Genomic DNA, 21,036 nt, shown 5'->3' with positions numbered 1-21,036 from the left:
TGAAATAATTTTCATCACCTTAAAGATTTTATTCTGATGATTAGTGTTTAAAAGTAACAAAAACACCATATTACCATCTAACAAGTATGGGTATTACATATAGTATTATAAATGTGATATAGAAGATAGGGACAAATTGGCCTGAATGAACTTTTCTGCATTAAATCTGACATTTTGCAGTTTCAAAAATTAATGCAGTTGAAGGATTTTTTTTTTTTTCATGGAAGGCTCCTTGACTGATAGTCGCATTTTTGGTGCAGTTTTTACACACTCATTGCTGGTTGTGTCAGAAAAGAAGTCGAAAAATAAATCCCTCTTCAACGGAAAAGTTCCTTTAAGAAAAATCCATCCAACTTTCCATTTTTGTATTGTGATAAATGAATGTGTGCTAAGCAAAAAAAAATTCGCCAATTGAAACGCAAGCCTCAATTGGCAGTGGGGTTACTGACAGAAATTGTTCGCAATCAAATTTCAACCTGCCACTTTTGGTAGTGGGAGTTGGGATGTGGAACCCCCCCCCCCCCCCCCACTGAAATTCACCTGCAGTTCCCGGCTATTAATAAAGCTTTGACCAAAAACATTATTGCAGTATTGCAAACTTGGCTAGCAGGATTCACCCGCATTTATCAGCAATGCTGACATCCAGCCATTTTCTTGGTTGCTTATCCTCACAAGGGTCACGGGAATGCTGGAGCTCATCACAGCCGTCATCAGGAAGGAGGCGTGGTACACCCTGAATTGGTTGGCAGCCAATCACCAGCCATGTGGAGACAGATAACAATCACACTCATAATCACACCTTGGGGCAATTTAGAGTCTCCAATTCACGTTGCATGTTTTTGGGATGTGGGAGGAAACAGGAGTGCCCGGAGAAAACCCACGCAGGCACGGGGAGAACATGCAAACTCCACACAGGGAGGGCTAGGATTGAACCCAGGACCTTAAAGCTGTGAGGCCAATACTTTCCAGCTGCTCCACCGTGCCACCCAAAGCGTACATATGTTCCATTAATCTAAAATAATGAGAGTTGTATACCAATTTAGTAGTCACAAAACTTTGCTTCCGTGTGTAGTCATGTGACTGCCTGCTTCTGATTGGTTAAAAAAAAAAGTCCAATTTCACTGGTGGTTACATTTGAATGGTTAAACATTCATGTGAGAGCGCCTGAGGCAAAAATTCTCAGGAAAAACCAAAACAAATAGATTGCGACAGTAAATAAAACTGAAAGAATGTAAGAGAGCTCAAATAGTATATCTTAACAAAAACACTCAAAAGTGAAAAACTATGTTGAATTAAAACTACACTGACAAAATGTGTTCCAAAAATGACTTAAGTTGATGTAACAGTAAATTATAATTATATATTATAGCAAATTATTACCAACTTCTGGAGGGAGGACATCGGTGTCAAATAGGGAGATCATGCAAAACTCCAGTCCACCATGCCGCTTGATAGTTATACCTAAAAGTGAATAATTCAAAAGAATAATAAATTCTTTGCTCATTAAACTATTCAACCTACACTTTTTAAACCTCATTTACAAATGGCCTAGCCAATTCGTTTTAAAAGTCAAATGTGCTGATCGAGCACCAATTTGCTCCCACCCTCTACTGGGTTACAGGGTTGTTAAAGACTAGCGTGAAAAGCAAAAGTGCTGCGGGAGTTGGGGGGGGGGGGGGCGCTAACCTCCATGCCGCGTCAGTGTTTTCCACCCCAGCCCTCAGATGTGCTGATGTTGCCCGGGTGGACTGTGGGATGTGGGCCACCATGTAGTTAAGAGGAAGAGGTCACCAACAGCTTGTACTACGTTAATACTAGAGGGGAAAAAACAAACAACTAATAATAACAATGTCTTTTACTATGTACAAGAGACTAATTTGTTTGATTTTCCACCAGGCAAATGTTGTGGGCGCACTTTTTATGGGTCCTGCAGAGCTTCAATGATGTTTTGGTCAAGCGTGTGGGAGGGGGGGGGGGGGAACAGATGGGCCCCATCATAGGGTTGAGCGTTTTTCTTTGATAATTTAGAAGATGGAACGCTGTCTTCCCATTCCAGCCATCTTTTTCTCCGCAAGTCCCTCCATTGTGTGTGTTGAAAGCAAACGACGATGCACACATGCCGATCCCGCAGGCTTCTTGTTCCTCCTCAGTGCGATGCCAACACCTTAGGAAATGGGTGTTCTTATTTTGCGGCTTCTTCAGCTCCCGCAGGGCCTGGAAGCATTTGCTTGAGGATCGCAATGCATCCTGGGACGTTTGCTCCCATCTGCATGTTCCGTAAGCAAACCGTCTTACTTAGGAGACACAAGACTTACCGAGGGGACGTGGAGTTGCGAGACTGACAGAATATGTGGGCCGAGGTCATGGATGACAGGTGCTGCGAACAGTGAGGGGAGGGGGGAGACAGAGAGGACGCAGGTGCGCCCTCCAGGAACCAAACGTGGAACTGCATGGCAGAACATGAGAGTTCCAAGGGAATTTATGCCTATAAACGTTCTAAAATAGATATTGTAATGAAAAATACATATAACATTAATCACTTCAATGTCCACACGAAAAAATAAATATGAGCGGAGAGCGCGTCATCCATGCGCAAAGTTGCAGAAGTCTCGTTCGACATTCAAGTGGTAGCCATATTGGCTGCATCTTCTGTCCGTGATGTCACACTGGGACATTCGCCTTTGAGAAGATGCTGTGCCACTTGCTACGGGAGACGAACAACTGAGATATTCGGATTTTTCTGACGCCCCTGCTGAGATGGACGATCACAACCGAGTGAAGTGACCGGGGCAATATTGCCCGATCATTTCGAGCCATATTTAGATGATATGCAAATCACGCCCAAACTGCATGCGTCCAAACCACCTCCCCGCCCGATTCACCTCTGCAACGGCGCCCGTGGCCGCGAGTGACGACGATGCTGGCCACGAGTGATGACGTCGGCTCGGCCAAACCGCCTCCCCGTCCCATCCACCTACGCGGCGGTGATGAGCCACCACGGCCCGGCGCCGCGACGAGCCACCTCGGTGGCGCCGCATCTGCCGATCGCGGCTTCGGCCGGGGTGGCACGTCGATACATTTAGCACCCCTGACTTACGGATTACGTCGCCCCCCCCCAACTACTGTTTTTTTTTAGTTGCGTATACACACCGACCTGTCATTTGGAAGCCGCGAAGCTCTCAACCTTTGCACCTGCGCAATCCATTTTTCACAACGAACTGGGTCTTTTGAAAAAGTATGAAGAGCGAATCCATCCTCCCGAGCATTCGAACAATATCCAGCGATAGAAACAAATGAGCCCGCCTGAGTGCGCTACTGCCCTGTACGTCACTTCCTGTTTCTTCACGAAAACAAATCCTTTGAGAGGATTTTCATGGCAGGAGTTACAAAAAGCCATAAACGTCAAAATCATGTTTTGCGGTGAAAAAATGGATGGGTCCATAGCGGCTGCTGTTTTTTCATTAATAACATACTAAAACTCGTGCATTTCATGACAGTGGACCTTAAAATTAACTGTCTCAGAACTGAACGGCAAGAAGTTGAGGTCTGGTAGTGCCAGGAAATTTTGCTGCTCTGCACACACTTGTTGGCGAGAGCAATCCCCCACCTCACTGTTATAAACTACCAGCAACATATAAATCCCCCAGAATATTAAATCTTTCCTGACAAAAATCGAGTTTTCCCCATTTGAGTTCTCAGTGCTCGTCTGTGCCTTGCAATTGGCTGACGACCAGTCCAGGGCGTACCCCACCTCTCGCCAAAAGCTACTTGGGATAATCTCCAGATCAACCGCAAGGCTCATGTGGGCCGGCGCTATAGGAAATGTGCATGGATGGATTTTTCAAACATTGGCTGGCTGGCACCGAAAAGCAGAACAGTAGCTAACCAGCGTCTCCACATCACTTCCTGTTTCACCCGCACGCTTTCCCCAAGAAAATCCCCCGTGGTTTCTTCTCAGAGCTTCATTCAATCACAGCTCACTTCTCCTGTCGCACAGGCAAGATGTCAGCGTTCCGGCTTTATTGACTTCCCTCGGTGGATCCAAATCCTACATAATACCGCTAGGAAATTCCCTTGAGGGCCACCGCAAAATACTTCATCCCGCTTATCCCTCCGTGTCAGACGGCGGAAGTGACAAAACTTTCTCTTGTGACGGGAAATGGTTTGTTTGGGATGGCCGTGCCTCATTTCAAGTGGACGTGGGATTATGGGAAATCACCGAGATGTCTTCAGCAAACTTGGGAAAATGGTTTTCCTTTATTTTTGGAAAGTGCCCACAGACAAAATACTTCACGTCAGAATACATAAGTGTGGGTAAAGTATGGCTTGTGGGTCACTTATGGCCCCCTGCATTCTTGAAACTGGCCCACCATACATCACATTATGAAAAGTCCTATAATATTTGCTTATACAGTATGTTTAGTCATTTATCACGTTCAGGCTATCTTCTCTTGTCATGGTGGAGAAATTCTGTAAACTGGCAAATGCGCAAGTCTAATGTGCATCCCGTTTTGCCCAAGATGAGCTAAAACGTGGTTGCCGTGGGCGCCGAGAACACAACGTCGCATTAAAGGGAGGTTTTATTTGCCCGTTTGCTTGCTCTTGTAGCGTGTGAAGAAATTTATTTTTGACCTATTCAATATGTAAAAGTGCCCTGTGATACAGAAAATTTGTAAATTGGGGCTACAGGTCACACCCCAAGTAAAATTGACTCAACATGGCATCTTTTTCACATCCTCTTTCAAAGCAGATTCTTCAATTTAAAAAAAAAAAAAAACACCTTTCTTCTGTTTTCCCCTTTTAGTCCTTTCCAGGCGTCAGTGACCTTTCTGCTTTCCCTCGGTGACCTCACACGAGGAGGAAGTGAGATTAGACAAAGACGCGGGGCCTGGCCATGAGATCATCGACTAACAACGGCGCTGCCGCATGATGCGACGCCGACGCCCTGCTCTCAAAGCGGCGCTATTTAGCGCCGACTCTCGAACTCGAGCGTCATTGTGAGACTTGTTGTTGATGGGTGCCCCCCCCAAAAAAGAGCATAAACTGGCACACACTCTATCTATCTATCTATCTATCTATCTATCTATCTATCTATCTATCTATCTATCTATCTATCTATCTATCTATCTATCTATCTATCTATCTATCTATCTATCTATCTATCTATCTATCTATCTATCTATCTATCTATCTATCTACTCTAGATACATCGACATCTCGTGAAATAACATCTCACCTACCTCAGTATAGAGCCAGAACAGCATAACGGGAAGTTTCGGGCTGCAAGTTTTGGATTTACCAACCTACCTAAAACGTGCCTACAGGACATAGCGAACGGCTCTTCATTAAAGGGGAAATCCACCAGTTTGCACTAAGAATGTATCCAATAGGTCACGTAGTGTGTACTTTATCTTGACAATGTGATGTTAAATCCTCTCTAATTTAATAGAGTCTTGAGAAGATTTTTATCGCCAATTACGACTTTGCAGGGGCCCGGTCATTTTCGCGAGTCACATGACCTTACGTGCGCGGATGTGACGTGCCCCGTGCCGCGACAGAGGCTCGAATACACGGGACACCATAAATGCCCAGCGCTGATTTCTCGCATTTATCCTCATCCGATGAAGAAATAGCAGGATGGGTTGATCGGGAAGACGGAGGAATTGTTCCATACACAGCCGTGAGCAGCTCGGCCGCTTGGTTGATCAGGAAGACGGAGGAATACCGCTCACATCGCCGCGGGCTGCATAACTAGTCACCATGCCGGTTATCGGAATCAACCGGGACCCGGCGTTGCGGCGGCGGCTCACGCAGAGCCTTTACGCTGCATCGCTCTTCCTCCACAATGCCGAGGAAAAAGGAGTGAGTGGCACGTGTCGTGCGGGGGACAGACACCCCCCGAGCTGGCTTGCTGGCTCCAGTAGTAGTCCTCCGTCTTCCCGATCAACCGATCCTGCCATTTCTTCATCAGATGAGGATAAATCGGCGCTGGGCATAAACGGTGTCCCATGTAATCGAGCCTTTGTTGCGGCACGGCACACGTCGCATCTGCGCAAGTCGGTCATGTGACTGGCGAAAGTGGCTCGGGCCCTGAAAATTTGTAATTGTCCATAAAAATCTTCTCAAATTACTATTAAATGAGAGATGATTTAACATCACGTTGTCAAAATAGGGTACACATTACATGACTTATTGGATACATTGTTAGTGCAAATCAGTGGATTCCCCCTTTAAAATGGCACCAGCTCATGTTGTTGACATTTTGGACTATTTATGTGATGAACGAAGCGACATTTTGAATAATTCCTCCATTATCTAGCCTTCTTTTTCTTTCTTTTTGTCTTTGCGCAGCGTTTCGTGTTTGCATTCCTGCATGTTGTTGTTGTTTCTTTTGTTTTTTTTTAAATTTGCATCACATGCTCAGCGCCTTTGGACGGTCATCCCGCCCTGTACCTGACAGAAGCTTCTGGAATGTGGGAGGACAGAGCGCTCGAAAGTCCTGCTTTTGTTTTTCCAGCCCTCACACAGGAAACTCTCTCTCTCCCTCTCACTCTCTGGTGGGGGGCCTGATTCATGTCTGACAAAACGCTGTCTGACCCCCCCCAAAATACACACAACAGGTTGTTTGCTTTCTTTAGTTTTGGTCTTTGTGAGCCGCTGTAAATCCCCCCCAGACTCCATCAAGGAGTTACATTTAACAAACTAATTAAAATAAACGACCAAGAACCAGACAGGGGGTGGGATGGCGGGGGGGGGGGGGGGCGCTTGAGTCACGCTTGGAATTATTTTATGTCTCATAGAATTGTGCGGTGTCAGCGTAATAAAACTGAAATAAAGTTAAAAAAAATACTCCTTCTTTGACGACAAAACACGTTAGGAAAACAAAATAATTGTACGTTAAACATTTGTGAACACATTCAATTGACCCCTCCGTACAGGGCACCTAACCACGCCCCCTGAAGCGACGTCACGCCACGTGCGCTGACGTAAGACAAACAGTAAAAATGGCAAATACAATACATTCTGAACTGAGACAGACTCCATGCTTCTGATTTCATTCAAATCAACGATATATTATCGATTCTAAATACAATACATTCTTAACTGAGAGAGACGCCATGCTTCTGATTTCATTCAATCATTCACACGTAGCAATGTTACGCTAGCGGAGAACGTCTCATTCATTTATACGAGACGTGCATTAAAAATCAAATTTAGGGCATATCTTCGTGCAAACACAGTCTGGTTAAGCTTCTGGCCGCGAGCCGGCAAGAAATCAATACGTTTGTGCTAAATATCGCTCAACAAAGAATAAGTGTGTCAATCGTTCACACGCAGCAGTGTTATGCTAGCGAAGAACTTCGAATTCATTTATAGGAGACGTGTATTAAAAATCAAATTTAGGGCATACCTCAGTGCAAACATATCTGTTCCGGTTGATATTAGATGGCTTTAGTCGATGATGCGGTCTTCCACAAAGTTTGACCCATCGAAGGCATTTTTCGTACTGGGTCTTCGGTTTTGGAAACGGTACGAATCGAACTCCACCAACGAGCCTTTCAGGATACCTGTCGTCACTATTACAAAGTCCGTGACTACACCTCTTAACCATATTTTTTGTTAAATAACCCAAATACGCGATAAAACGCTAACTAAACCTATACTGGACCATTCAATGTTGTCAGAGAAAATGGCGGGAGCAAAAACGGGCTTTGGTCTATGCAGATCTCTGGCCCCTGATTGGTCAGTGACGCGGATTGCGCAATATCCACAGCGGGGTCAATTCAATTCAATTATGAATTACAGGAAAAAAAACGAGCAGAAATGATGACTATTTTATTGTGAAAAAACACTAACGCTGTGGTTTGAGATGAAAGGTTAAACCGGCAATACAACAAATGTTTGAAAGGCATTTCTTGATTTAAATGATCATTTGTAAAATTGTGCTTCATTCAATCATACAGTAAAGTCATAATTGAATAGAGTATAAATGAAACAGTTTTGTTACATTTTTTTTTCTTCAATTCAATGATCATTGTGTTGTTCATTCTGGGATTCACTCCTTGGTCCCAAGGAATGAGTATAATACAATAATAAACCCTTCGGTAAACTGCAATAATATTTTTTGTTCTCCACAATGTAGTCATGTGAATATTATTTCAACCATCAACGTGTTGCGCCACCATTTGTGTTCAAATGGCCGTTGCTTAAAGGGTTATAACACAGACGTTAGCCCTTCTGTGGCATTTCCAACAACATGTTACCATTAAGATGGAGGACTTGTGTTTGTGGGCGGCACTGGAAAAGCATTGGCCTCACAGTTCTGAGGTCCCAGGTTCAATCCCGAACCGGCCTGTGTGGAGTTTGCAGTTTCTCCTCGTGCCTGCGTGGGTTTTCTCCGGGCACTCCTACAACATCCCAAAAACATGCAACATTAATTGGACACTCTAAATTGCCACTAGGTGTGATTTTGAGTGCCCTCCGATTGGCTGGCAACCAGTTCAGGGTCTACCCTGTCTCCTGACAGCCGGGACAGGCTCCACCAATCCTCGCGGCCCTCGTGAGGATAAGCGGCAAAGAAAATGGATGGATGGAACTTGTGGCTGCTTTGAACACACATGATTTTCTTTATTTTATGTTTAGTTTGACAGTAACCTTCAACAATAAACAGCTTGAATCATTCTACAGAGTTGAAGAGGGCAAATTTGGAATACATCCGACGCCAATTTGCGCACCAAGGGCATCTGTTTTTAATGCTTGTAATCAAAACCAAAACCTCACGGGAGAGCAGTCCAAAGACAACACGGCGAGTTGGAGCAATGGTGGACTAAATAGTGAAGCTGATCCGAATGAAGCCACTTCGTGCTCATGCGGTTCCCGCCGTGTTTTCGTCCTACATTGACTGCGCCCCCTTCGGCACGGACATGTTAGATTCTGTACACCTCTGCGGTATTTTACATGCCTTGATTGGCTCTGAGGAACAAACTAAACGGGCTTCTAATGGTGTATTTAAGAGTCTGTTGAGGGAGAGTGTGTGGTGTCTCTCTTAAGTACTGAAATGAAGTGAGCATGCAAGGTTGGAGAGGTTCAAACGCATCGGTGTGAAACCTCATTAAAGTGAGTAGGCCAAAAGCACTTTAGTCCCGTTTTGTCTTGGGGGCGCGCTTGCAATTAACAGCCCTTAAATTACAGTCATCACTTCAGACGTATCGTACAAGAGGTTTTTCCACGCTGAGCGCTTTCAAATACTGTACAATACTGCATTGTGGCTCTTCTGTGTGGGTGAAAAAGCAAACCATGGACGTTCAAGAAATTTCCACGCTCGCAGTGAATGTGTGGAAAGGAGGGAGTTGAAAAATGCGCGTTTCGATTCAACTCGCCTAAATTTGTGTTATTTTTACTTCAAACTAGTACAGCAGAATGTAGGGGTTGAAAGACCAGGTTTTTTTTAAATGCTAATCAAACCCGTTAAGTGACCCCCCCCCACCCAGCTCAGTACGGCCACACTAACCCTTTTTCACATAAAAACACATTTCAAGATGATTACATATACAACTGCCGGCACGGTGGATCACAGTTCTGAGGTCCCGGGTTCAAACGCGGACCGGCCTGTGTGGAGTTTGCATGTTCTCCTCGTCCCTGCGTGGGTTTTCTCTGGGCTCTATGGGTTCCTCCCACATTGCAAAAACACGCAACATTAATTGGACACTCTAATTTGCCCCTAGGTGTGATTGTGAGTGCGGCTGTTTGTCTCGATGTGCCCTGCGATTGGCTGGCGACCAGTTCAGGGTGTACCCCCGCCTCCTGCCCGTTGACATCTGGGATAGATATAAGCAAGTACTCCTTGTAAAAAGAATCAGAGACAAAAAAAATTCAAATTTGTGCAGGGGAGACTCAAAGGAATGTACAATACAATTTAAAGTGGTTTAATAAAAATATGGTATAAATAAAATATGGCATTTGACATCAGAATACAGCAGGTAAATGACTTTAATCAGTCCTGTGTAAAAAATAAAAAAAAAAATCTTTCCAGTGCTTTTTCAGTACCTTGCATTCACAGCAGCTTTTTCTTTACATCCAAAATGATAAAATATTATAATACACATTTCAGTCCAGCATCATTTTCCTCACTTAAATGGATTCTCAGAGTCGACGACAATAAATGTTAATGATGCATTTGAATCAGAAAAAGGAGAGCAAGCATTATACAGTGTTCACTTTTTCAGTTGCATTTGTTCTTCACGCATGCTAGTGGGAATAATATTATGCAGTAAAATATGCATATTAAATGAACAGTCTTGATTTTTTAAAATCATTGACCGTGCTGATAAACATGGCATTTAATGGCAGTCCCATCCCACATACACACGAACAAAAAAATAAAACGTCAATTTCGTACTGTAATCTGTAACTAATTAAAAATATGTGATGATATGATTGGACAGCACCAACATCAATGTCATAAAATCCGATCATTCAAGCACCGAACATACGTGCTTATTATTTGCCATAGTAATAGCTAAGCGGCTGGAGAAATTGGGATTAAGAACAAAATAATAACGCTTGAAACGATTTAGCCAACAACGGCACCCCCTGGTGGTCAAAGCATGAAGCAGCAGGACAGACGGATGTTGGATTTTCACCGGTGACGGTTTCCAAGTTGCCGAGAGGCAGCCAAGACTTTCTCATGCTCGCACCACAGACACGCTGCCACGGACTGGACTGCGAGAAATATTTTGCAAAGGTCAGATTTGGACTCACGTGTGGGATATCAGCATGCAGTTAGCAGATATTTGCATGGAGAAAATGATCATCTCATCCATCGTCTATTTGATTTGGATCTACGTTACAGATATAACGCCTATAAAAAGTCTACACACCCCGGTTTTTGACCACGGATACATCACTTTAAAAAAAAAAAAAAAAAAAAAAAAAAAATCGACCTGCAGCCTGTAAAACTCAATTGAATAAGTAATGAAGTCTTTTTGAAAGCAAAAATAACAAACAATGTAGTTGCAGAATTATGCACACCCTATGATAATAAGAGAAAATCTTCTTCTTTTCCTTTTGGCTTGTCCCGTTAGGCGTCGCCACAGCATGTCATCTGAGCTGACTGCATATTTGTTTGGCAGTTTTAACGCCGGATGCCCTTCCTGAGGCAACCCCTCTTCATTTAGCTGGAGAGAGAGAGAGAATATAATATAATATAATAGCTGATGTAGAGGCACTTAGAATTAACCAGTCACTCATTTAGTGGGAGTCAACATTAAGCACACGGTTGCAACTAGTTAAAGTAACTGTGTTTAACCCCAAATAAAGTTCAAATGTTCCAGTAGGCTTTTCCTGACATGTTTTTGCTATCGAGTAGAAGGCTGAAGGTGTTGCGCTAAAAATGATTGCTATTTGGAACTGTTTCAGCTTGACTTGACCAAGTGGAACTGCTGGTGCTGAAAAAAGGAAAGTGGTGCGTAAAACTGTTGACTTCAAGAAGGATTTGATAGCTGTGCACGAATCTGGTGTGGGTGTTTCTGAGCTATCGAAGAAGCACGGCATGACGAAAACGACGATCAGCACCATCCTGAAACAAAAGGTTGCCATCAAAGCAAGTCATGTTGTTAAAGAAGCAACCGTGTTGACCAAGCAGAGGCCACAGATCGTGGAGGAAGTCAAAAGTTGCTGGATTTGCGCCAACGCTAGAAATCGGTATACAGATTTAAAAAGAAAAGACCCTAGTCTAGTTCCTGAGGGCTTTGAATTCAAAGCAAGTCGAGGATGGCTTGAAAATTTCCGCGAAAGAAGTGGGATACACCCCGTTGTTCGCCATGGGGAGGCTGCAAGTTGGGACCAAGCCGCTGCGGAAAAGTTCAAAGCAGAGTTTGCCCGTTTCGTCAAGGCCGAGGACGACCTTCCCCAGCAGGTCTTCAACTGTGACAAAACAGGGCTATTCTGGAAGAAAATGCCACGAAGAACCTCCATCAAGCAGGAGGAAAAATCGATGCCAGGTCACAAGCCTATGAAGGACAGGTTTATGCTTCTTTTATGTGGTAATGCTAGCGGTGATTGCAAGATTCCCAACACGACGCCCTTGATTCAGCCCACGGACCAGCAGGTAATCGCTAATTTCAAGAAGCTCTTTACAAAATTTTTGTTCTTAAGATGCTTTGAGGTGACGAGTGACACTAAGCTAACCCTTTGTGATTATTGGGGAAAGAAAAAAAAAAAAAGAAAAAAATCACTTCAACATTTACCACTGCGTCACCATCGTCCACAAAGCTTGGAGGCAGATGACATATCGGACCACGAACTCTGCATGGAAGAAACTGTGGCCCGAATGTTTTACTGAGCACGACTTAGAAGGTCTGCTGGTGGCGACATGGGGTCTCCACAGGTTTGTCAAATCATTCATGAAATCGTGACAATGGGCCAAAATCTCGGTTTGGAGATGGATGCCGATGATGTTGAGGACCTGCATCGTGCTGAGCTCGCAACTGAGGAACTCCTGCACCGTCAGGAGGAGCAGAAGAAGAGGTTGGAGGAGATGTCGTCTGATGAGGCTGAAGGCAGGAAGGACGTCTCAAGTGCCGATATTAAAGCTATCTCCGCTAAATGGAACGACATCCAAACTTTTTTGTAGAACTTCTGTCATGTTCCTGTCGGTCCACCCCTGGCTTGGCGGGTCCCAGCACACCAGCGCTGATTAGCAGGCGCACACCGGCTGATTAACCCCGGTATTTTTAGGACCCAGGGGACGACTGGTCTTCGCCAGATCGTCGCAACTCATGGCCCGTTCCTGCACTCCCGTACTCTTGATCGTCAACCCCGGTGTACCGACCTCGCCTGTCGTCCGACCAATCCCGTAAGCTTGTCGTCTTTGACACTCCTGCCTTCTCTGATCAATCTTCCGTGTAGTGACCCCTGCCTCCCCGCGGACCTGCTCTCGATGCCCGACATCCTGATTACCGCTGCCCCACTTGACCGTCTGCCTGATCCCCGACTTTGGACCAAATAAACACTTTTCCCGAACTACCTTTGCGTCTCCGGAGTCCTGCATTTGGGTCCTCCCTCACTACCGATGGGTCGTGACAACTTCACCCGAATGAAGCTGAATGTTGCAGAGCACTGCAAAATTTTAATGATGCTGTTATGAGCCACTTCAGAAAAGTGCTTAAAAGACGGCAGAAACAAATGGCATTAGATTTGTTCTTTGTGAAAACGGGGGGAGTCACCCCCACCGAAGTCATCTGAAACTGTTGTTTTGCATTGCTTATATCTTTTTTTCCCTACCTCTAGTTGCAAGTTACATTTTTCCCCCTTCATTATTGCTTATTTAAAGTTATGCTGCACTTTTGTTAATAAAGGTTTACAAGGCTGGGGGCCGAGTCGCTCCATATACGACAATGCACTCCAACCCTAGCATACTCTACTAGGCTAAAGCATTCATTTTAAGCAAAAATATATTTCTTAAATGATTTAATTTTATAAAGCATTTAAACTATACATGCATTTCTAATATGCAGTTTATTATTAGGAAAAGCTAAAACAAATCACTTAAAAAAAAAACAAACATTTTTTAGGCTTGGAACGCATTATTTTATTTTCCATTCACTGTAATGGGAAAATGTGCTTCGGCTTTCGAACGTTTTGGTTTTCAACCACCCCTCTTGAACGGATTGTTTGAGAACCAAGGCACCACTGTATAATATAATACAATATAAAATAAAATATAATAGCTGATATAGCGGCGCTCAGAATTAACCAGTCACTCATTTAGTGGGAGTATAAATTTAGGACACGGTTGCAACTAGTTAAAGTAACTGATTAACCCCAAATAAAGTCCAAATGTTCTAGTTGGCTTTTCCTGACATGTTTTTGCTTTCGAGTAGAAGGTTGAAGCTGCTGTGCTAAAACTGAATGCTCTTTGGAACTGTTCATAATTCATTCACATTGACTTGACCTTTTTATACCACAAAACCTGGCATCTGGACAGGGGTGTGTAGACTTTTTTTTATCTCCACTTTAGGAATCGTTGGATAACTTGCCTTGATGAGCGTTAAACGAATGCGCGACTGCCGACGAATGATCGAGGTCCTTTCACAAACAAGCTCAAAGTAGATCTTGTTGCATCAGTTTTTAGTCCGTAACGCTCAAAACAATTTCCCGTTAAGCATTTGTGCGCAAACCTTTGCTTTTGTGTGTCGTTGGGGTGTCGGCGCAAATGCGGAGTTTATTGAGAACGGTTGAGGCTTACGGCCTACCCTGAGAACGCCCGATCTCGTCAGAACTCGGAAGCTAAGCGGGTTTGGCCCTGGGTAGTACTTGGCTGGGAGACCGCCTGAGAATACCAGGAACTGTAAGCTTCTCTCCCCGGCTAAAATGCAGAGGGGTTGCGTCAGGAAGGATATCCGGCGGAAAACTGTGCCAAACAAATATGCGTTCATCTGAGATGACACGCTTTGGCGACCCCTAACGGGACAAGCTGGAAGGAAAAGAAGAATGAGAACGGCTGACATGGGCGACGGATGCCGAGAATCTTACAGTGTTGAAGAGTCTTTAGCGCTTAGTACCAGTGTCACTACCTTGACATACTTGATTGATATAGTTGAAGTCTTGGGCTATATCTGTTAATCCTCTTCCCAAATAATAATAATTTAAAAAAAAAAAACAAAAAAAAACATGTTGCTCTACAAATGTGTTCAAACCCAATACTGATTCCGCTGAAGGGAGGGAGTGGCAGTCTGGATCATCTGCGACAACGCAGAGGGAGAATCACTACTCCAGGAACTGACTAGAATCTTTGAATCAACGGGGTTACAGTTGTCCAGTCGCTGGTTCCGTAGCAGCAAGTGACTGAGCGCCGGACTAGCTGTGCTGGTGGGGTTTAGCGGGGTGACTGTGACCGTGGGAACGGCGGCGCTCCTCTGGGTTTGGCCACTTGGAAGGGCAGTGGCTGGGGCCTCCTTTGGCGTCTCGGTCCTCTGCTTCCGGCGCCGGTGGTGTCGGAGGAAAACAACCAGTACCACGAAGATGATCACGAGGAGCAGCAGAGCCAGCAGCGGCAAGATCACCAGGAGAGGGTTGGAGCTTTTTTGCGGGTAGGATTCCACACGAACGGGAGTGTTTATGAAGGGGAAATAATCGCTTCCTGTGGTGGGTTTGCCAAGAGTCGTGATGAAGTGGCTCGTTCTATTGGACTTCCCCCAGCGGTGACGTCCTTTGAACCTTTGCTGGTTTTTGCCTGCCTGCTGGGTATATGCCACAGCTGTGGAACGCGTTGGCAAGGCATTTCCATTTCTTGGAGGCTGGATTGTTGTCTGAGAGGGAAAAGATGTCGTTTCCGCGGGATTTTGTGTGCTCTGGACCTCGGCAGGATCGTACGGCACGATGGTAAAATGGAACGCTCCTTTAGCGGGTTGGATGTTCTCAGCTTTCAGTAAAAACACCAGCGAGTCGTTTAATTCTCGGACGTCTGTCATGTTGGGATTCACCTCCAAGGTTACTTTCTCTTGTGTGATATCCTTGAAAGTGAATGACTGAACCGCTTCCGATTTCTGCCACTTTTTAGTCTTTGTCCGGACCACTTTGCCGTAATTGGGCTGCGACAAAATTTCAAACAGCGGGTCACAACTGCAAATATCCGCCAGTTTAGAAACGTCGAGCGTGGCCGAGCTGAGTTTTAAGCCAATTCCGCTGGGAGCCCTCACACCTTTGCCTAGGTGGATCAGAGGAGTGACAGTGATGTTGAGCACTTGCGCGCTCAGATTGGCCTCGGAAGTGAACGCTGTGAACTCCAAGCTGTCCTCCGCACATGAAAGATTGGTCATGTGGTACGCTAGACGTCCAGCCTGGAGATCATCTTCATCAAAATGTGACACCTCCCGGGTGTCCAGCAGAAGTTTGCCGAACTTTGGAGGCCTCGTAATTTGGTAGTGAATGGTGGCGTTCCTGCCACTGGTCCTGGCCGCGAGGTTGTCTCCAATCAGCCGGACTTCAGTGCTGCCTTGCTCGAGCGTCAGGCCCGTGTGGTTGACCAGTGAGATTCTGATTTTTGTCACATCCAAGTTGAATAGCTTATAAATTGGCTTATGGTGGCCATCCGTGACGCTGAAGTAGAAAACCCCTGAGTTAGGGCTACCATCATGGATGAAATAAACACTTCCGTTATTAATCTGCGCTTGGGTGAAGCCTCCAATCGACTCGTTCAATCTTCCCTCAAGGGCGAGGTAACCGTTGTTTGGCTTGCTAATCACAGAGAACAAAATATCATCAGGAGGATTGTCCAAGTCTTCCACTTCGAGGTTTTCAGACTTAACGGCTATTGTATCTCCCTGTACCACGGTCAGACTCGGTGCTTTGGTCTTCAGCACGGGGGGCTGATCATTCACAGCAATGATGGTAATGTTGAAAGACTCCTCGATAACGTCGATGCCATCCGAAGGCCTTTGGGCAGACTTGCCCTTTGGGTTGACCCATGCGCTGAAAGCGAACGAATCGTGCGTTGTCTCAGAGCTGTCATGCTTGTACGTAATCCCGTATTTGTTGAGGATGAACTGAGAGAAGTTGGGTTTCTCCTTCGTGAGGTTTCTTTCGCCGACGACGATGACGCCGTGCTGCGGCAAAGACGTCACCTGGAACCAGACCTCATTGGCGCTCCGCTGAGGCCTCGGCAGCTTAGACATCAGGTTAGTGGCATCCAGCTTGGATTCGTCAATAATCACACTTTCTCCTTCTGTCACTTCAGCACCTGACACAAAGAAAACACACATTAAAAAATTGGAAGCTTTAAGTACATTACTGTAATTCCCGGCCTACAGAGCCCACCTGATTATAACCCTCACCCAGTATATTTGCAAAGGAAATACCATTTGGTACATACATAAGCCGCAGCTGGGTAAAAGCCGCAAGTGCCCACATTGAAAGCTACATTGAAACACGATATTTACAAAGAAAGACAGTACAAAGAGAGTGTAACGGTAACACTAGCGTCACGCTAACAGGACCGGTTTAAAAAAAAAAAAAAAAAAAAAACCAAACAAACAAAAAAAAAACATACCGGTAAAAATCAGACAGCAGTAACACACTAGCACAGCACTAACAGGGTCGGACCGATAAAAGTCAGTTCCTCGGCACATATATTCCACCGGTTTCACTCTCACCTTTTCCGCTCAAGCGCCCCCTTGTGGGCGTTAGCCGGAGCTGTGTAAAAGCCGCAAGTGCCCACATTGAAAGCTACATTGAAACACGATATTTACAAAGAAAGACAGTACAAAGAGAGTGTAACGGTAATACTAGCGCCACGGTAACAGGACCGGTTTAAAATAAATAAATAAATAAAATAAATAAAACATACCGGTAAAAATCAGACAGCAGTAACACACTAGCACAGCACTAACAGGGCCGGACCGATAAAAGTCACTTCCTCGGCACATATATTCCACCGGTTTCACTCTCACTTTTTCCGCTCAAGTGCCCCCTAGTGGGCGTTAGAAAAAACGCACAAATTAGCCACATCACCGCATAAACCGCAGGGTTGAAAGCGTTTGAAAAAAGTCGCAGCTTCTAGGCTGGAAATTAGGGTACATTTCTTGTAAATTTGGCAGTGTTCAAATGAAATTAGTAAGTCACAAATTGGTGGTGAAAGAATTGAATGCAGGATCAGAATTTTCAGATTTGAATCGCAACAAATCAACAGAATGATATACTGTACGACTTGCTTTATTCTGACAGGACTGCAAAGCTGTCACACCGCATTCATTTCTTTGTTTACGACAGACTTACTGCACATAGTTTCTGCAAATGTATGCAGTTGTAGCTACAATATAGCCCTGTCAAGCCCTGAGGACATGCACGGATATTCATGGCAGCGCCACAGCTGGAGCCGAAAAAGGAGCCATTGCTGAAATGGACAGCAAGCGCGGCAGAATGAAGCAAACGACGTTTATCTGACACAATTTGGCAGATAGCCAGCCGACAAGCTAGAAAGGAAACAGTTGGTCCGATGCGGTAAGGTTTACCCAAGGCCAAGGTACAGTCAGGGTTCCCGGTTAAAATAAGTCAATTCAAGAGGGAGAGCCCACAGCCAAAACTTGCCAGTGTACTCTCTTTTTGGTTCAAAAAATAACTTTCAAATTATCTAAATGGGACCACACGCTGAATGAGCCGGTAAAGCGTCTGCCTCACAGTTCTGATGACCCGGGTTCGATACCAGCCCCGCCTGTGTGGAGTTTGCATGTTCTCCCCGTGCCTGCGTGGGTTTTCTCTGGGCACTCCGGTTTCCTCCCATATCCCAAAAAAATCATGCCACATTAACTGGACACTAAATTGCCCCTAGGTGCGATTGTGAGTGTGACTGTTGTCCGTCTCCGTGTGCCCAGTTCAGGGTGTACCCTGCCTCCTGCCCGTTGACAGCTGGGATAGCACTCCCCGTGATTCTTGTGAGGATAAGTGCAAAGAAAATGGATAGATGATCTAAATGGACTGTGTACACATAAGAGGTTTAAATTACCAGACTTTTTCATGCTGCGCGAAGCCTGTCACGTCTGACGTTCAAAAAAAAAAAAAAAAAAAAAAAAAAAAAATTTCCACCACCCCACCCCTCCCTCGCTTGCTCTTCCGCCTTCTTTCCATGACGCGTGCACACTCGTGGCCCACAATGAGGCACTCCCAAGCGGTCACGCCAGCCCGAAGCCATCTGACTGCCAAGTCGAGCTTTAAAGTGTTTATGTCTGGACTGTGCAGTTGTTACCCGTGTTTGCCAAAAGGACTGTGTTACGTCCAGGTCTTGTATTCTCATAGGAGATCTCAATCTTGAAGGTCTGACTCTCCAGAGACGAAGGTGGTGATGCCACGGAGAAGGTCAGTGAGTCCGTGGCCTCCCAGGCCACCGACTCTATGGGGGTTTGGATGTACACGACCTCTTTCTGATCCACCTGACGACAAAGGCAAGGTCACAAACTCCACCTTTGACTTCCCCAGAAGCGATTCGACTGGTCTCTACTCACCATATCTTGCGTGAAGGTAGAGATGTCAACTGGATCATTTTCAGCCTGCTTCCTCACCAGGCGCCCCAGTTTAGGATGTCGAATCACACTGAATGTAATTGTGCGGTTAGAAGTACCGGTGACGTCGTTGGTCATGACTTGCAATTCCTCGTTCGAAATTGCTGTTGAGGACCCTGAACAAAGAAAATATATTTAGACTTTGTGCATATTTTTTCCTGAAAAACAGCCTGACAAATAACATGTTTTGTAATTGTATGGTGCAAATGCAATGTGACGACCCTTCCACTCAGGAGGCAGCTGATAAGACGTGCTAATAATAGATGAAGGCAAGTGAATAGATCACTTTTCACGAGCACTCGTCTATCTTGGTGATGGTCCACACACTTCATGGACGTATTGCGAAGTCATTATGATTCCAGGGATAATCCCAAGGCACGATTCTGCAATAATCACGCATTAAAATTCAGAAAGTCGGATAAAAATTTGACTAACGCGATAAATTACCGCATTGACATATCGCATTTAATCTTTTCTTCTTTCCTTTTGGCTTGTCCCGTTAGGGGTCACCCCAGCGTGTCATCTTTTTCCATCTAAGCCGATCTCGTGCATCCTCCTCTCGAACACCCACTGTCCTCATGTCTTACTTCACAACATCCATCAACCTTTTCTTTGGTCTTCCTCTCGCTCTTTTGCCTGGCAGCTCCATCCTCAGGACCCTTCTCCCAATATACTCACGCTCTCACCTCTGGACATGTCCAAACCATCAAAGTCTGCTCTCTCAAATCTTGTCTCCAAAACATCCAACTTTGGCTGTCCCTCTAATGAGCTCATTTCTAATCCTAGCCAACCTGCTCACACCAAGCGAGAACCTCAGCAACTTAATTTCTGCCACCTCCAGTTCTGCTTCCTGTTGTTTCTTCAGTGCCACCGTCTCTAATCCGTACATCATGGCCGGCCCCACCACTGTTTTATAAACTTTCCCCTTCATCCTAGCAGAGACTCTTCTGTCACATAGAAGAGGAATGTTTGCTTGTCCAGGCACTCGGAAATCCCGCCCAGGAAGTGATTTATGACTCAATGTCATAGACTCACAGATGGACCTACTTTTGACAGCGAGGTATGTTGTGATTCGTGCATGTGGTCTGCTAGGCCATCCATAAAAATATTTAGGTTTCCCGTAACCCGACGGACCGTAAATATTGAAAAGCAAATAGAAGTCTGCATTTTTTTATTATTATTATTATTTTTTTTTTTTTTTTACACGAAGGGGACGTAAGTCAGGAGAAATACTCAAATATTAACCAATCAAGAAGTGATTTTCGTCTGCTCCACGCTATCGGCTAAAATTTTGTTTTCGTAAATGGATGCGAATCTGAAATAACTAGCATAAAAAAATGATATAAAATAAAGACTACATAGGCAGTGAAGCAATCAACAGTCTTTTAATCCATATGATGACTGATCTTGATAAAAATAAATATTTTATCCTGTATAATTGTATCTTATGTCCCATTTGATACCTTTGGTGAACTTCTCCGCATTTTAGAGTTGGCTCATCTTTTTCACATGAATTAAAACTACTGCAACATGAAAAAGTGTGGCGGCACAGTGAATCAGCTGGTAAAGTGTTGGCCTCACAGTTCTGAGTACCCGGGTCGATCCAGGCCCCGCCCGTGTGAAGTATGCATGTTCTCCCCGTGCTTGCGTGGGTTTTCTCCGGGCACTCCGGTTTCGCCCCACATCCCAAAAAACATGCAACATTAATTGGACACTCTAAATTGCCCCTAGGTGCGATTGTGAGGGCGAATGTTGTCTGTCTCCGTGTGCCCAGAACAGGGTGTACCCTGCCTCCTGCCCGTTGACAGCTGGAATAGGCTGCAGCACTCCCCGCGACCCTCGTGAGGATAAGCGGCAAAGAAAATGGATGGATGGATAAATAAGTGTAATAAAAAGTAAAATATGAAAAATAATCGCATTGTTGTCTATGAAAAATAAGTGTAATAAAAAGTAAAATATGAAAAATAATCGCATTGTTGTC

At 44.9% G+C, this 21,036-nt stretch overlaps 1 protein-coding gene, 1 long non-coding RNA gene and 1 pseudogene across 3 annotated transcripts in view; 1 reads left to right on the top strand and 2 right to left on the bottom strand.

The window, feature by feature from the left end:
• Window positions 1–283: 283 nt before the first annotated feature.
• LOC133499169 (uncharacterized) lies at window positions 284–1,814 on the bottom strand. Its single transcript, XR_009794572.1, has 3 exons — window positions 1,687–1,814; window positions 1,381–1,461; window positions 284–733 (listed from the first exon to the last, which is right to left on the bottom strand). It is a non-coding gene; the product is annotated as an uncharacterized LOC133499169 (long non-coding RNA).
• Window positions 1,815–9,910: 8,096 nt separating this feature from the next.
• Window positions 9,911–21,036, bottom strand: part of cspg4ba (chondroitin sulfate proteoglycan 4ba) — a 33,555-nt gene continuing 22,429 nt past the window's right edge. The window contains exons 8-11 of one of the 2 annotated variants that reach the window (XR_009794673.1): window positions 18,999–19,171; window positions 18,743–18,926; window positions 11,032–16,741; window positions 9,911–10,722 (exon numbers count right to left, since the gene is read on the bottom strand). Coding sequence is in view for 1 of the 2 variants with exons in the window: in XM_061817578.1 (XP_061673562.1) it covers window positions 14,694–16,741; window positions 18,743–18,926; window positions 18,999–19,171 (2,405 nt within the window). In the remaining variant the exon portion in view is untranslated. Of the gene's footprint in view, window positions 16,742–18,742; window positions 18,927–18,998; window positions 19,172–21,036 lie in introns of both variants that reach the window. The other variant, XM_061817578.1, reaches the window with a different exon arrangement.
• On the top strand, window positions 14,243–14,357 carry LOC133500090 (5S ribosomal RNA; annotated as a pseudogene).

Source organism: Syngnathoides biaculeatus, chromosome 4 (assembly GCF_019802595.1).
Source record: "Syngnathoides biaculeatus isolate LvHL_M chromosome 4, ASM1980259v1, whole genome shotgun sequence".
Taxonomy (NCBI): domain Eukaryota; kingdom Metazoa; phylum Chordata; class Actinopteri; order Syngnathiformes; family Syngnathidae; genus Syngnathoides; species Syngnathoides biaculeatus.
The sequence above is the reverse complement of the archived record's forward strand: the minus strand, read 5'-3'. Positions and strand labels throughout refer to the sequence as shown.